Raw genomic sequence first — 16,399 nt, 5'->3', positions numbered from 1 at the left:
TCTCTAGTTATTCATTTTCCGCTTGACAATACACCGTTGATTCTCTGTGGGGTTCAGGTCTGGTGAGTTTGCTGGCTAGTCAAGCACACCAGCATCATGCTCATTTAACCAACTTTTGGTGCATCGCTGGTGTCACTGCCAGGTGGGTTAATAAAATTCTGAAATTGCATGCACATCTATTAAAAAATAATGGAAGATTATAATGATAAAGTTATTTGGATGTTAGTTTTAAAATGAATGGTACTAGCGTGAAGGATATATACCAATACTATTTTTATATATTTTAGTGGTTTCGATTTGCTAAGAGGGGAAATAAGATTTCCTTCCCAGAAAGTTCATCAGTTGGTGATAATTCACTATCCTTTAGACATGTTCTAGTAGATTCTAAATCTTTTACATCAGATGACTCTGTAAAATAAATAAACCACACTATTAGTTACTCTTTTCCTGAAGTATCAAAAGTGAATAGAAAAGTCTTACCAGTGTTTTGAAAAGTTGATGTACTAAGAACTGAATTATTTTGAAGCCCATACTCACAAAAGTTGGATTCTGATCCAGTTGGTGACACTCACCATCCTCATGGTCACAGTCCATGTTTTCAAAATCCTTTCTCATATATATATATATATATATATATATATATATATATATATATATATATATATATATATATATATATATATATATATATAGCCTGCATACATACATATACAATTATTTAAAATAATGATAATCATATAATTACTACTAATAGTAATAACAATGTGTATCCTTATTAAGATTGTTTTATTGCTGTTATTTATAATGAAACTTTAACAGAAAACACATTGATTATTAGGTATTTATACTGTAGCATATAATCTGATTCGTCTGTGAACGAAAGGAACAGAATTTTTTCCCTGTTGATGACTTTTATTATGACAAGCATCTCTCTGCTCAAACCAGCCCAAACAGACCCGAGACGACGCTGTTAGCCACTGATCCATGTACCAACTATACGGTTTATTATACCGGTTCATTTCGTAGTATTGTGTTAGGAATTGTACTGTTGTCGAGGTCGGAACACACAGGATAGAGACGTGTTTATGCACTGAGGTATTATCTTAATCAGTCCTCATTTGCTCTGTTTGATCGGGTCTTCCAGAAGGCGGGGAGCAGCTATGGTAAGTCTGCTATTATGATTTGATAGCATTTTAGCTGCACCTTGAGCAGTCAAAATAAAACAAATAAATAAATCTAAAAACAATGGTTGTGAATTAAACAACGCATTATTGAACCATCTATATTGTAAATATTAAGGAGTAAATATTAATAGGTTAATAGTTAACGTAATCGTTTTGTTGTCAAGTGTGCTATCATGCTAATATGTATTGTGACTTACTGATTTTGAACTGTGGTCAGAACATGTAAATAAGTATTCTTGGTGTAAAATGATTACCTCATCTTTATTTGTGTTATTATTCAATGTTTCTAATTTCCAGTGTGGGGTGCCATCGTCTTTGAATCTGTTGATATTTCCATTAAGTGTAGCTTGTTATAGCTCAAGTATTTGTAAACACTTTGTATTGTCTCTGTCGTCATAGGACAGCGAGATGTCTGATATAGAGCAGCCTCCAGCTGTGGACAGCGCTGTACTAGATACAGAGAATGCTCCTCTCTACTGCATCTGCAGAAAACCAGACATAAACTGCTTCATGATGTAAGACAGATCTCTCCAACCATGTTCTCACAAAGTATTACATAACAGTGTATGTTTCCAAACAGAGTGCTTAATTTTTCATCAAATCCTTTTCCCATAGTGGTTGTGACAACTGCAATGAGTGGTTCCACGGTCACTGCATAAATGTGACGGAGAAGATGGCCAAAGCGATCAGGGAGTGGTACTGCCAACAGTGTCAGAGTCAGTGACTGAAGACTTTCACCTCAGAATATTTAAACATGCACTTGAACGTATGTTGTGTTAGAACATGTGTTATATTCTTCATCTCATAGAACTGGATCCATCTCTTTCAATCCGCTATCGGAAAAAAAAACGTGATAGAGAAGTCGAGCCAGAGAGAGTTGAAAAACGGTCCAGCACTCCAGAATACAAGACCGAGCGTCGAGGATCCAAAGTTAGTGTTTCTCAAGTTTGCCTTTTTATGATGTCACTTTCTCTGTTGCATTATGGGTGGGTAAATTGACCAAAATTCTTTTTGGAAATATGCACTGAATTAAATACTTCAAAAATCATATTTAATCTCACTTGATTATTAAGATTTATTATAAATTTAAATAATTTGATTTATTTTAAAACGAAATAATGAATAAAATAAAAATAGCATTTTAAATAAATAAATGTAATAAGTTTAAGTTTAATAAAGTTTTTATTTATATATATATATATATATATATATTACGGTCTATGAACTGTAATATATATACGGTCTATGAACTGCATTCCAGGTGAAGCGCTCTGCCCGTATGTGTGGTGAATGTGAACCCTGCACTAGGACGGAGGACTGTGGTCATTGCGATTTCTGTAAAGACATGAAGAAATTTGGCGGCCCAAACAAGATTCGTCAGAAATGTCGTCTAAGGCAGTGTGTTGTCCGTGCACGGGTAAGTTTCTTTATTTTTAGGTGGTTTATTGTTTTGTTTTTTGTTTTGTAGTTAATTTTCTCTCGCAATGTTTTTGCAGAAAATGCTGCGTGTTCGAGACGAGGAGTTTTCTCTGTGTGAAAGGAAGGACAATATAATGCACAGGAAAAGAAGATACTCAGATGATTATGATGACAATGATATGGAGCCATATGGGCATTACAAGGACAGAAATACGGTAAACACTAATTGCTGTAGCTCAACCACAATAACTTTGAACTTGTCAGGTTATAATATGTATTTTAACCTGAGTATTTTTGTGAGAAATGCTTGATCGGGATTATGCTGTTGGTCTAGCACTTATAGATAAACCTCAACCCTCTTTTTTTTTTTTAAGTCATGGGGCAGTGATGATGAAGACGGCCCACTTTACAGCCCTGTCCCACGGAAGAAAGCTATAAAAGTCAAGCACGTCAAGAGGAGAGACAAAAAAATTGACAAAAAGGTACAATGAGGAAAACCGTTCCTGAAACCTTTTGTTGTGTTGACAATCCTTAACCAAATAAAAAAAAACATATTTAATTGTAAATAAAAAAATTGCTTGTAAATCTCTCAGCATGTTGCTGCATCATCATCATCAAATCTTAGATTCAGTGGAACTGATTTATTGTTGGTCTCCTTGATCTGCTCTTACACACTTCCGTTTTAATGAGAAAAATGTTCATTGTGGATAATTTTGGAAATGTTCACTCAAAAACTTAAAAAAGATTAATGTTCATAGAGGCCTACAATCAACCAGTTCCAAAAAGAAAAATATAAAACCTGTGCTAATAAAAAGAAGACAAGTTGATAAAGACATTAAAACCAATGTTTGGTAATATGATAGCTTAAATAGAAATTTATGAGCAACTTTAGTCCATTGGAGTTATATTATGTAGCATTTTCATGAAGTCAAAATGACCAGAGCATAACATGTGGGTTGAAGAGAGAGTTCAGATAGTAACTTTAACACTCACTATTCTAATTCTATTCTTAAAAAAATACTAACTACCTTTCTAATCTTTTTGTATTCTATTTCCTTTTCATTTATTTTGAAATTGTGTGTGTGTGTGTGTGTATATATATATATATATATATATATATATATATATATGTATATATATATATATATATGTATATATATGTATGTATGTATGTATGTAATGACCTGTAACACTAGCTTACTCTATTCTTTTTTATTCTATCCATTTTCTTTTTATTTATTATATTATCTAAAGCCCATGCTCATGTACTTTGTTAAGCTAACTGTTATAGACTTGTTGACTTGTTGATATTTCATTGCTCTTTTTGTTGTTTTTGATTGCTTCCACTGTCTTCATTTGTAAGTCGCTTTGGATAAAAGTGTCTGCTAAATGAATAAATGTAAATGTAATGAAAATGATCATTTATGCACCCTAAACTTATTTTAAACCTGTATGAGTTTATTTCTTCTGTTGAACATATAAGAAAATAGTTTGAAGAATGTTGTTAACCAAACAGTTTTTGGTCCCCACTGAGTTCTATAGTATGCAATAAAATACTATGGCAGTCAGTGAGGACAGTCTATAAACTGTTTGGTTCCCAACATTCTTCAGGAATTGTTTGCTCATCTCGTAATTGTGCTCCTCTTTCACAGAAAGAGTCCCGTCGACACAAGCAGAAACAGAAGCACCGTGATCGTTCGAGACACAGCGAGAGGGGAGACGGCAGACATGGAGGAAACACGCAGCAGTGTCTGGGGCCGAACTGTATCGAGCCAGCACGTCCAAACTCAAAATACTGCTCTGAGGACTGTGGCATGAAGCTGGCCACCAAGTAGGTTATTTCATCAAGTGCAGCCAACCAGCATGGAACAGTCATGCAATGTTATACCAATACCAGTTGATTGTGTTTGGAAAAGATTGTGTTCATTTCTTGGTCTGCTGATTTGTGCAGCCGCATCTATGAGATCCTCCCACAACGCATCCAGCAGTGGCAGCAGAGCCCCTGCATCGCCGAGGAACAGGGCAAAAAACAGCTGGAGCGCATCCGCAGGGAGCAGCAGGCTGCACGGATGCGCCTTGCCGAGATGGAGCGCCGTTTCCATGAGCTCGAGGGCATCATTGCCAAAGCCAAGCAGCAGGTGGTCCAACAGGATGAGGATGTAAGTTTCCAGCAGTACTTTCTTATTCTAATATCATTGAATTTTGTAGAGTAATTAGATGTTTAGAGATGTTTATTGGTGTAAGCAAGCTAATGTCCTGTCTTGCAGGTGAATGAAACGGACAGTGAAGATACAGACCTTCAGATCTTCTGTGTTTCCTGCAGTCACCCTATTAACCCCAAGGTGGCGCTGAGGCATATGGAGAGATGTTATGCCAAGGTGATTATATTTAGTTGTATTGAAGAGTGAATTTTTGGTCTGATGTGGCATTCCTTAAAACAGAATTGCTTTAGATTACACTGACACTTGATTTATTATTTTAACAGTATGAAAGCCAGACCTCTTTTGGTTCCATTTTCCCAACCAGAATCGAAGGGTAAGAGGGCTATAATTGAATTATTATTATATAATACAGCAGTTTTGATTGAATGTGTCTGTATATCCTTCATTCACTTGGTTTTTTTTTCTTATAATTTCTCTGTTTGTGGGCAGTTTTACCAAAGTTTATGTATATTTACATTGACATGTAGTCATTTAGCAGACACTTTTGTCCAAAGTGACTTACAAATGATGACATTAATTTTATTTGCAATAAAATTTGTTTAAAAAAAAAATAATAATACAAAAAAAAATATATTTTTTTTTTTTTCTTCTACTAGGGCCACAAGACTCTTCTGTGATGTTTATAACCCTCAGAGTAAAACATACTGCAAGCGACTCCAAGTTTTATGTCCAGAACATTCCAGAGATCCAAAGGTGAGAGTTTAGTGATGGTCTAAGGCAGTGGTTCCCAAACTTTTTCAACTCGCGGCCCACACAACCAAACACATATGTTTGCGTGGCCCACTTCAAAAAAATTAACTGACCCCGCTATTGTTGGGTTAATAACTTAGTACTCAGAAGCTAGATTTTAAACTGTATTTATTGAATAAACATGGTCAAAAAAAAAAAAAAAAAAAACTATCGCGATTTTTTTGATCAATTTTGCAATTGTGCTTTTACAGTCATAAATGCATTCAGGATTAATTTTAAACATTTCCAAAAGAAAACCAATCAGAGCTTTATCAAAAAGTTGTAACATCTCTAGAACAGACATAAGTCAAAATTATCACTATAGTGAAGATGTAAAAAAAATTATAGACTTGTGGCAAAAAAAAAAAAAAATCCTGTATACAGGGACTTTTTTTTCTTTTTTGCCATGCATTGTTCATAGAGCTCATTAATTGTAGCGGTGCCTCAGGTGTTTGCAGTGTGTATACAGTATGTGTATGTGCTCAGCAGTGAGAGCGCATAAATATAACGCGAAAGCACTTTAAAATAATGCACGAGTGCGAATCTCTCTGTTCGCAGCAGATTTCCTTTGCTCTGTCACAAAACCGGTCGTGCTTGCTCAGAAACACGCTGCTTTGCGAGGAGAGTGTGCACACTTAAAACGTGTCTCCTCTCACTTAAACTGCATCCTGTTCACTAACAAATTCACTCTATGCTCATGTGTTAGACATGAATTATTTTCGCACATTTTTATTTCTAGCCTTTTATCGCAGTGAGAATGATCTGATCCGTCAACATTGGCTCAGAAAAAAGGCGCATCACAGACAGTGTGTGAACCTGGAGTTAGGCATATATACCAAATCTCTGTTCTCGCGCTAGGCGCAATGCATTCTGATTGGATCAGATAGCATACTACGGGAGGTCAGGGCCACGGAAAACTGTGCTATAAAGCGATTTAGAAATCGCGCACGCTCAAATCGTGATTTTAGGACGTTTTCTTTTAATCGCACAGCCCTAGAAAACCACTGGTCTAAGGGTATGTTTACACAACAGTGATTGTACTGACAATGGATTTTTCTTTGCAATTTGTTTCACGTACAGGCAACAACATTGTCTAAACAACCCCTGTTCACACGGTTCTGCAAAATACTAAAGACGCTGTAGTATTCGTGCTAGGCCAGCAGCTGGCAATGCTATTTTTTAGCTTATTGTTTTCAAAAAGATACCAAATATACAGTGCTGGGGGTCTCCAAAACCCCCTGAACAAAATTAACCACATCTTCAGACATCTCTTCATAACAGGATTTGTGTTCAGTAAATCACTTTTCTGTTTTTCTCTGCTCAGGTCTCAGCAGATGAGGTGTGTGGATGTCCACTAGTGCGTAATGTGTTTGAGCCGACTGGAGAGTATTGCAGGGTCTCGAAACGCAAGTGCAACAAGCATTACAGCTGGGAGAAGCTCAGACGTGCGGAAGTGGACCTGGAGCGTGTCAGAGTGGTCAGTGATGTTCTTCAAAACTTATTTTCATCGTAGTCTTAATTTGGTTTCATATAACTCATATTTCCCCATCCAAACAGTGGTACAAGCTGGATGAGCTTTTTGAACAAGAACGCAATGTGAGGACGGCCATGACCAACAGAGCAGGACTATTGGCCCTGATGCTCCACCAGACCATCCAGCATGACCCTCTGACCACTGACCTCCGCAGCAACAAAGACAGATAGCCGTGCCAACAATCTCCGCAAAAAAAAATATTTTTTTATATTTGTATACTTTTCATATTGTATATTTGTCACTATTTGGATGATGTCATTCATATTAAACCTTCTTCATGTGTCTCCTTCTGTCTGCATTGATTCATTTTCCTTGTGCTTGGTTAATTATGGAATTGTACTTTTTGTAACCCTCATATTTCTTGCTTTATTTTTTAGTTATTTTTATCTGTTCTATATTGACATATGAGCAAGTATGCTTACTATTGTTTGGGTAAAACAAGCTTCCAGAACAGAGACAAAATAACCATTAATCTCATAAAACTACACAATATAAATATATATTTTTTAAGTTGAATGATTATTAGTATTTCAGCCTACTCTGTAGTTAACATACATTTTTATATAAGGCCTTTTTATTATCACGTCTAGGGATTTATAGCAGTTTTTCAGTATATCATATACATTGGGATGTAGTCTGAAAAATTTATTGATGAATGAGTTGAAAAAGTAACATGAATATTTTGTTTTTCATAAATTCTATTTAATCAAAATTAAATACAATTTATGAAAAGCAAAATATTCATGTTACTTTTTCAACTTTTCACTCCTGTTTACGGTGATAAAGTAATTTGTAAATCAGAAGTTTAAAAAAAATATCTTGCTATTTTGTTAAATCTCTTAGAACCCTATGCTTAGAACGTACAAAGACGTCAACGGTACATCAATCGGCGCAACAACAATTTAGCTTTTTAAATACGTGAGCAGGGAACTTTATTTATTCAAAATGCTCGAGTCACGTGTTTCCGGTTTACAGCCACTTCCGGTTCCTCTCCTGTTTCAGTATTTAAAATATATAAATGTGAGTATTGTTGAAGGGTTTACAGGTAGGCTTTTAAAAATGGCTGGTTCGTATTTCTGATTAGTTTAACATGACCGTTAAAAACAGCAACCAGTCCTGGTAAATCTAAATAATAATGTTTTATTTACTATCATTTCGCGTTTGCTAATACTTTAGCTACCACGCTAAGTATTGGCGCTAATACGTCTAACGTAAGGCTGTGTCTCAAACCCTAATTTGCTGACTACCTAGACAGCATTTTCTGCATTAAAAGTCGTGGTTTAATCGATAAAGCGTTTGTTATTTATACGAAGAGCAACAATAGGCGGTCAGCTGACTGTTGGACTCAACTGCAGGTGTCATAACATATTGCAAAGAGATTATTCAGATACTTCAACGTTATTAAAACGAAGGAGCTTCAGATGGACAAAGAGTAGATGATTTACATTGCTGGAAGGTAGAAGAACTAAATAAGTTTTGTTTGCTGCTTAAAACACTGTATCTGAGTGTAGCCCCACTAATGTGTATTTCCTTATGCCAGCTGTAATAAGAACAGGGAAGCTCTACAAACATGGAAACAGAGGAAGTAGTGGCTGCGTCTCTTGTGGAACCAACAACCGAAGTCAAAGATGCAAATACGGAGGAAAGCAAAGAGCCCGCGGAAAGCACAGACATCCAGAATCATGTCACAGATGAAAACAAAGAGGGAGCTGTAACGGAGAAGGAGGGTGAGTCTTCCAAAGATGATGACAAACCACCTTGTGACTGGTTGGAGCCACTCGAAGAAGACTGCGACGATGTCGATTCCCAGAGCGTTGATGGAGAAATAGAGAGCCTTGTGGGGAGCGAATGGAGCGGCAGTGTGGTTAGTGTTAGGAAAAACGCTGGAGAGAGAGGTGGCAGAGGTGTTGGGTATGTACATAACCTGGATTCTAATTAAACATCTCACGTCAAACTTCAAGTCATAAGTTACTGAAAAATAATACATTTTCCTCATATGCATTTATTTTTAAACTAAAACAGATGCATGTTTTGCTTTTTCTTCTAGGAGACCGAGGAGGAGAGCACAATGCGAGGTAGATGAAGAATGGGAAGATTGGCCATCATTAGGGAAAGGATGGAAACGCAAACAGGTTTTTCGTCGGTCAGGCACCAGTGAAGGACGCAGTGATACATACTACATGAGGTATTGTAAGAATGACTCGATTAAAAGAATAGTTAGAAACTAAAATTTACTACCCCTCATAACATTCAAGATGTAGAATCCCTTGCTCAATGAGAGATCCTTTGCAGTGAATGGGTGCCGTCAGAATGTGAGTCCAAACAGCTTATTAAAACATCACAACATTCCACAAGAGATCCCTGCAATTCTAGTTTATCGATGAATGTCTTCTGTGTGAAGTTAAAAGCAAACGCATGTTTCTAAGCCATTTTAATGTTAAACCGTTGCTTGTGGCCAAAATGTGAGTCTGTAATAACACTTCATCCTCTTGCATCAAAATATTGAAAACCTATTTCTTTAGAACTGTTTTGGACAGTTTTTGTTTGGAAATTACACTTAATCTGTGCATTTTTCTCTCTTGATTTTAACGAGATGTGTTTTTCACTGGAAAAAAAGCAATATTATGGATAGAGGACTCATATTTTTGCCAGAAACAATGGTTTGGAGTTAAAAACATCTAGATTTATTTATCACAAACATGCAACTTTTCACTTGTTGTTAATCGATATAATTGTACAAATCATTGTGATGATTTTATCAGCTGTTTGGGACTTTGGCATCCATCCACTGCAGAGGATCCATTGGTGAGGAAATGATGTAATAAGGCATTACTATTTTGCTTCACCCATTCATTTTATTATTATTCTTTCCTTTCAGTCCAAGAGGTCATAAAGTGAGAAGTAGGGTTGAGCTTATGAAGTTTATGAGTGCATCTGTGGACCTCACAAATTTTGATTTTAAAACGGGCCAGTTTCTTGATGAAGCGCCTCGAAGAAGAAAGGTGAGGAGATGTTCAGCATGCCATTCTTAGCTTGCTTTTATTCACACATTTCCCACTAATATCTACATTCTGGTATCCATAGAGAAGGAAAGTGGATTCTCCCCAGGCACACTTTCCTGTACCCAGTTTTCCAAATGAAGTAGCAGATCCAGGTAGTGCAGCCGGCAATCCAGGATCTTCGGCTAGTCTCAGCTACAGTACAGCTCCGAAGTTGAGCTCATATTCAATCCAAAAGGGTGCCAATACAGTGACCACTCCAAAATCCAGTACCTATACTAGTCCTGAAACAGATACCGCTTTACCAAGTGCCACCCCACAATTTACTGTTGATCTGACTGAAGAATCTGCAAATCCAACTCCTCCTCCTTCGGGTGTTTCAGTGTCTGGGGCCCCAGATGGGCCAGTCAATGGTGCCAGTGGAAATTCACAAAAATGTTTTAGGTAGGCAAAGCTTCTTTTACTTACTCTATAGCCTAATTGTCAAAAACAGTGGTATTAATATCTTTCTTCACTCTGTTCTTTTTGTTTTTTACTCAGTGTCTGTCTAAAATGTCATAAAACCTATGATTTTGAAGAGGGACAAACTATGTGCCAGGAGTGCAGACTAGAGGTTATCGTATGTATGTATCAAAATGTAGTAATTTATTTTCCAATTCGTGAGTGCAGGAAAGTAAGCGGTAATAGTGTATTTCAGCTAACACTAGTATTGTGTTTTTTTTTTTTTTTTTTTGGTTTATCAATAGTCAGACGAAGAAAACCCTACAAAAAGGTATGCTTTCATTTTTCATTTTTTTAGTTTTTTGGCTTTATGTAATGTTTTGGCTTACAAATAAAAACATTTATTGTACAATTTTTTTTGTAGTGGATTCCATGTGGCCGATGCCGGGCTTGCCAATATACAGTGGACTGTGGAAAATGTGTTAATTGCAGAAATGGTCGGCTACGCGTCCGACTCAATATCCACTCTCGTAAAGTCATTAAGTGTCACAAACGGAAGTGTTTGCACCCCATCAATAGAGACAGGGCTGTAAAGGTAATAATAATTAGTTTATTATATTTTAAGAAGCAATTTATTCCCATGATGGCAAGGCTGAATTTTCAGCAGCATTACTCCTGCTGTTACTTGTTCTTCAGAAATCATTTTAATATGCTGATTTGTTCCTCCGGAAATTGTTGAAAACATTTTTGTGGAAGCAATTTTTTTTTTCCAGGATTCCTTAAAAAAATTCAAAGTTCAAAAGTACAGCATTTTTTTGAAGTAGAAATATTTTGACAATATAAAGTCTTCACTAGATGAATTGCTAATTTATTAAAAATAAAAAGAGTTACTCTTTGTGTCTAATGATCATATAATCCTCACTCACCTTTATCTAATCCACAGGCATCAGAGTGGCAGTTTCCAAACATGGACGTGTCACTAAGCACTGCTTCAAATATTTCACATGTGAGAATAAAATGCTTTGATTTACACCATTCTTTTCACACAGTGCTTCATTATGCTTGTAAAAGAAAAAGTTTTAAACATTCAGTCTCTTCCATTCTTTTATTTTTCAGCCCTCAGTCTCAGATGATTTTGAGGAATCGCAGGTAAAAGTCTTATAAATAATCTTGCAGAGTAATCTGAGAGATTCCTGTAGTTTTAATATATAGAACAGCTAAAACTAAATGTTGTTTTCCTGTAAGCAGAGCTCCTATCTGCAGTACAGCGACTCTGAGGATCTGTCTATGTTCTTTGGGGGTAATGATGGTGACAATGGCCTGGATGAGGTAGAGTTCTAGCTAGCCAATTAAATACACTGCAATAACATGATCCAAGTGCCTTGATCACACACCTGCGCATTGCTTGAAGAGAATCACAAAGTATTTTTAAAAAAAATATATATATTTTTTTCTTGATTTGCAGATGGGTGTGCCAAAAGTACGCCGCCGTTCCTGTGGGAAGTGTAAAGGCTGCGTTCGCCGTACAGACTGTGGAAGCTGTGATTTTTGCATGGACAAACCCAAGTTTGGAGGAAGAAATAAGAAAAGACAGAAATGCCGTCTACGACAGTGTCAAAGAGAGGCTATGGTGGGCTTCCGTAAAATATTTTTTTAATTGTATTATTAGCGTTTACTTGTTAATATGAAAGAGAATGTTGTTTTACGGTACATTATTTTGAAACCTTTAGTTGTCCACTAAATCTTATTCTCTGTCTTTTTTTTGGGTCCATATAATAACATTTATTTTAATGTAATATATTATATAACGTTTAAAAGTTTATTGAGAGTGAATTTTGACTATTTAGTGAGAGTTTAACTCCTTGCGAATGAATGACTCTAAGATTGTTCTATTTATATAATCTATTAAAAAACAAACAAACTGAGCCTAGTACTGTTATGTGTATTTTAGTTGTGTGTGACCAAGTGTAGTTCAGTGGAACCAGAATAGTTAAATCCTGTTCAGTGAAAATCTTGTCTCAATGTTTGTGTTTAATAGAAGCATTTGCTGCCCATGGATGAAGCGGAGATGCTCTTTTCTCAGGGCTGGGTTACACACGGCAGGCCACGGTACACATATGGACGTGGTAGACCCAGGTCCAAAAAGTTGTGGGACTTTGAGGTTTCAGATAACGAGGCTGAATCATATGTGCCAAAGGTGCATACCTCAGGTGTTGGCCAGGTGCTGAATCGGAACAGGTTCCTTCATCCCAGTTACAACAGAAAGGTATTCGGGAATCTATAAAGCATTTCCACTTGTTCCTGTTTGCTCTCACTAACTTTTTCTTCTTGTTGATTTAGGCTTATGTTTATACTGATGTTGCAAACAGTCATTTGATGAACAACATCCCATTCTACAATCCACAGAAATTTGTGGTATGTTTTCACCATGAAAATTAATATAATACTCATATAATGTTAAGCAAGTCATAATGATTCCTTAGTTATGATATGATTCCCAGTTTTCTCTAAACATAAATAGGATTATTTTAATTGAGTTGCATTTTTGTATTATTTGAACAGACCTATATAAATATGCTCATATCTCATTTCTGTCCGTCATCCCTATCTCTTGAGAAGATGAGCCCCCAGCTGCACATAGGGCGGGCGGAGATGATCAAAGAAAATGGGCTTCAAGGCACTGGCATCAGAAGCAGAGCCCTTCAGTCTGCAGTAAGCTCCTTATGCTTGTCTGTTTTCAGCTTAAACAAATAAAAACAAACAAAGATTAGCAAGTGGGAAATAAACAGTAAGGTTATCTAAGGTGCTGTCTTTCCTTAGGTTGGGTGGTGAAAGTGAAATGCATTCAAGATTGTATTTGTACAAATCAATTTTTGGTCTAACCAGTGTACACATAGCTGTTCACTTCTGATATTATTCCCACATCCTGTTTTCTTTCACATTATCTTGAGAAAGCACGTCTGAAAATAACAGTAATGCATAGCCTCCAGATAATGTTTTAAATGAAATATTTGCAACATCTATAAAAAGTAACTTTTTAAAGAAATTAATACAATATAAGATGCAATATAAAGTGACTGTAAATACATTTATAATGTTGCAAAAACAAATGGCATTCTTTTGAACTTTCTGTTCAAAGATGCAAAACATTTTTCTATCAATTTCACAAACCTACAAGGCAGCACAACTGTTTTTAACATTAATAATAATAAGAATGCTGACTTGAGCAAAAAATCTGAATGATTTCTGAAGGATCATGTAACATAAGACAGGTTGAAAATTCAGCTTTGCCATCATAGGCAGTATTTTTCAAAGTTAATTTAAGACATTTGAGTAATGATTTTAACTGTATATATAATTTATTTACATATTTTTACTATATGCTATATATTTATTTCCACTTCCCATGTATTTAGAGACCAGAGGTTCTTCCTATGGCCATTCCACCAACCTGTCCTGGAGGGAGTTTGGGGGAAGGGAATCGATCACATGGTTCAGCAGGTCAGGAGCCATGTCAAGAGGAGCAACAGGAGGACGAGTCTTGCCCATCGGTAAGAAGCCGTTTTAGGCATATGGTGTGTGTGTGACATTGAAGTTGTGGGAATAGTAATGATTGTGTACTTCTGGCTTTTGCAGATCACTCAGAAATTCAGCATGGGTGACAATGACCCCACAATCCAAGCCATCGACATCAATCATGAACTGATGCCTCTGCTGAGATCTCTTCGTAGCATGGTACTTCCTGTCCTCTGGTTCTGTGTTGTGGTGGAAGGCCCTCAGTTACAGCTGATGCAGTGCTCTAAGCGCTCCACTATGGCAGACACCGTTATTCATATTGAGCCCCACTTCCACTACCACATCAGTGTCCAGGGACAGCCGCTCCTGCCCACCCACAGACTCTACGACAGCCACCCGCCTCGTCTCACCACTACAAAAGAGATTGTTGCCCTTCTCGAGGACCTAGAAAGGTACTCGGTCTGCCAGGGCTCAGGGCACAAAAAATCCACGACTGGGTCAGAGCCTGTGGTTCCCGAACGGGCGGCTACCTGTGACTTCCTGGTTTTTTCAGAAACAGAATGCTGTGAAAAATGCAAAGCTCTATAAGAAGTATAGAGAGACTATTCAGCACATGGGAATTGGTCTTCAAGTAATACATCATCTATTTTCTAATTTTGAACTATTCTAGAATATCTTTCGACTCTAATATAAAATTATTAGAGAATTGTTTTTATGTTTTTTCAGAATGGTGCCAGCATTACATTGACTGATGAATCAGTTTTTGGTTACTTTATTCCACAAAAAGGACTAATATTACTTCCCACATTAACAAGATAGTTTCCCCAAAAATAAAAATAAGGATGTCATAATTGACTTACCCTGGTGTTGTTTTAATGTTATATGCCCTTATTTCTTTTGTGGACCGCAATCAGACAGCACCAGGGTGATTAAATGATGACTTAACGTTCATTTTTGAGTGAACTATCCTTTAAATGAGTGACCACTAAACATGTAGATGTTATTTGTGTGTTTGTTTGTTTTTTTACCCTAGAATATGTGACAGGTTTTGGTACCTACTCTGGCTAAGGATGCTCATTGAATCCCGGTCAAATAAATGGAGGCAGTGAATGGAAATGTTTTACATAGTCAGACATTGAGCAGTTTAACTGTACATCTGGCCTTGCACTAAAGTTATAATAGTGCTTCAAATCCATTTTGTTTTAATTCCTCACACCAGTGATATCTTTACATGTTTTAATGCTTATGTACTTCTCAGGGGGGGTTTTCAGAATGCATTGATCAGGTGGAAGGTCCATGTTTGTAAAAAAAAATTGAATAATTGCTGTATGATACGTGATGAGGCTGCTTTCGTTTTGGATAGACAATTTTGTACATAGTGCAATTGGTGGCAGAGAAATTAGATAAAATATAGCGAGAATGTGTTTTTTTTTTATTGTTTTATATATAAACACATCTTTTGCTTTCCAGAATTTGTTTCCTCTGTTACAAAACACTTTGAATTATGTTTGTATGTGCTTTCATATAAATAATCTGATTTATTTCTGTTTATTTAATAAATCGTATTCTCAGTTGAATGACTGCCATTATGTGGTCAAAGCAATATATATCACCATACTACTAGTTAATTAATCACAGCACATAAAATTTTATACTATGGTAAAAGCTTCCTCAGAAGTATTTTATTGCTATATAATAGTTAAAGATTTTTACAGGGAGGATTCTGGATATCTCTTTATTGTCAATGTTGTTGTTGTTTTTTTTAGCAGTAAATATGTCTACAAACTCGTATGTAAAAAAATTGTTGGAAAAAAACTATGTTTAGTGAACGTGCTACTTGAGTGGAGTAGCTTAAATATGTATTTAGATGTTTTCTTTCCACTAGTTTGATGGATGATTTGTAATGGAAGCTAAATAGCCCAAACTTATTTTTGTTTGTAGTGTGTTGTCTTCATAAGGACTCATTCAGTAACTTAATTTAAATGCCGGACTTTAAAAGCATCACTGATGTCACGCAGTTGCTGCAGCATCAACATGTAAATGTTCTTCTGCGGTATCATGGATCAATTATGCAATATACACGTACACAGAAGGGGGCGCCATAGCACAGTATAATTGCACTTAATTCATTTAGTGCCAAGTAGAATCTAAAATGTAAATGTGTTTTGTATGTTGTTATTTAGATCTAATTAAAATATATATATATATATAATGGTTTAATGTATATATCGGTTTAATTGTCTAAACAGTAAATTATTTCCTCAGGAAATGCTCAGTTGTTCACTATTCAACATGCTTTTTTTCGTTGCAAACAGACTAACATCCAAGAAAGCAATGCAGACCTCAGTTTAGACA

General features: G+C 36.2%; 2 protein-coding genes across 3 annotated transcripts; both read left to right on the top strand.

The window, feature by feature from the left end:
* The first annotated feature begins 926 nt into the window (after positions 1-926).
* Positions 927-7,374, top strand: LOC113111146 (CXXC-type zinc finger protein 1-like). Its single transcript, XM_026275642.1, has 14 exons — positions 927-1,163; positions 1,584-1,699; positions 1,800-1,900; positions 1,993-2,114; positions 2,446-2,601; positions 2,681-2,818; positions 2,978-3,085; positions 4,256-4,434; positions 4,555-4,762; positions 4,871-4,981; positions 5,089-5,138; positions 5,422-5,518; positions 6,879-7,031; positions 7,112-7,374. Exons 1-14 carry the CDS (start codon positions 1,161-1,163, stop codon positions 7,256-7,258), a joined length of 1,689 nt encoding a protein of 562 aa, XP_026131427.1. The 5' UTR covers positions 927-1,160; the 3' UTR covers positions 7,259-7,374.
* A 667-nt stretch (positions 7,375-8,041) lies between these two features.
* Positions 8,042-15,621, top strand: mbd1b (methyl-CpG binding domain protein 1b). Of its 2 annotated transcripts, XM_026275640.1 has the most exons (18): positions 8,085-8,108; positions 8,444-8,544; positions 8,629-8,999; positions 9,136-9,273; positions 9,967-10,090; positions 10,173-10,531; positions 10,628-10,710; positions 10,834-10,859; positions 10,953-11,123; positions 11,472-11,534; positions 11,645-11,677; positions 11,777-11,857; positions 11,994-12,158; positions 12,567-12,794; positions 12,869-12,943; positions 13,148-13,240; positions 13,945-14,079; positions 14,165-15,621. In XM_026275640.1, the coding sequence occupies exons 3-18, from the start codon at positions 8,659-8,661 to the stop codon at positions 14,630-14,632; spliced, it is 2,583 nt and encodes an 860-aa protein (XP_026131425.1). In that variant the 5' UTR covers positions 8,085-8,108; positions 8,444-8,544; positions 8,629-8,658; the 3' UTR covers positions 14,633-15,621. The 2 variants fall into 2 exon arrangements, with proteins under 2 accessions (XP_026131426.1, XP_026131425.1); XM_026275641.1 differs by lacking the exon at positions 8,444-8,544 and having other exon boundaries at positions 8,042-8,108.
* The last annotated feature ends 778 nt before the right edge of the window (positions 15,622-16,399 follow it).

This window comes from Carassius auratus, chromosome 11 (assembly GCF_003368295.1).
Source record: "Carassius auratus strain Wakin chromosome 11, ASM336829v1, whole genome shotgun sequence".
NCBI classification, from domain to species: Eukaryota; Metazoa; Chordata; class Actinopteri; order Cypriniformes; family Cyprinidae; genus Carassius; species Carassius auratus.
Note: the sequence above shows the minus strand (reverse complement) of the source record. Positions and strands in the feature narration are given on the sequence as shown.

Bases quoted from the DNA above. Each gene is read 5' to 3' on its own strand.
- LOC113111146 (XM_026275642.1), top strand. The intron at 5,139-5,421 runs GTAAGAGGGCTA...TTCTTCTACTAG, and splicing joins TTCCCAACCAGAATCGAAGG to GGCCACAAGACTCTTCTGTG. The intron at 5,519-6,878 runs GTGAGAGTTTAG...TTCTCTGCTCAG, and splicing joins AACATTCCAGAGATCCAAAG to GTCTCAGCAGATGAGGTGTG.
- mbd1b (XM_026275641.1), top strand. From the start codon at position 8,659: ATGGAAACAGAGGAAGTAGTGGCTGCGTCTCTTGTGGAACCAACAACC. The intron at 10,091-10,172 runs GTGAGGAGATGT...TGGTATCCATAG, and splicing joins AAGCGCCTCGAAGAAGAAAG to AGAAGGAAAGTGGATTCTCC. The intron at 10,711-10,833 runs GTATGTATCAAA...GTTTATCAATAG, and splicing joins CAGACTAGAGGTTATCGTAT to TCAGACGAAGAAAACCCTAC.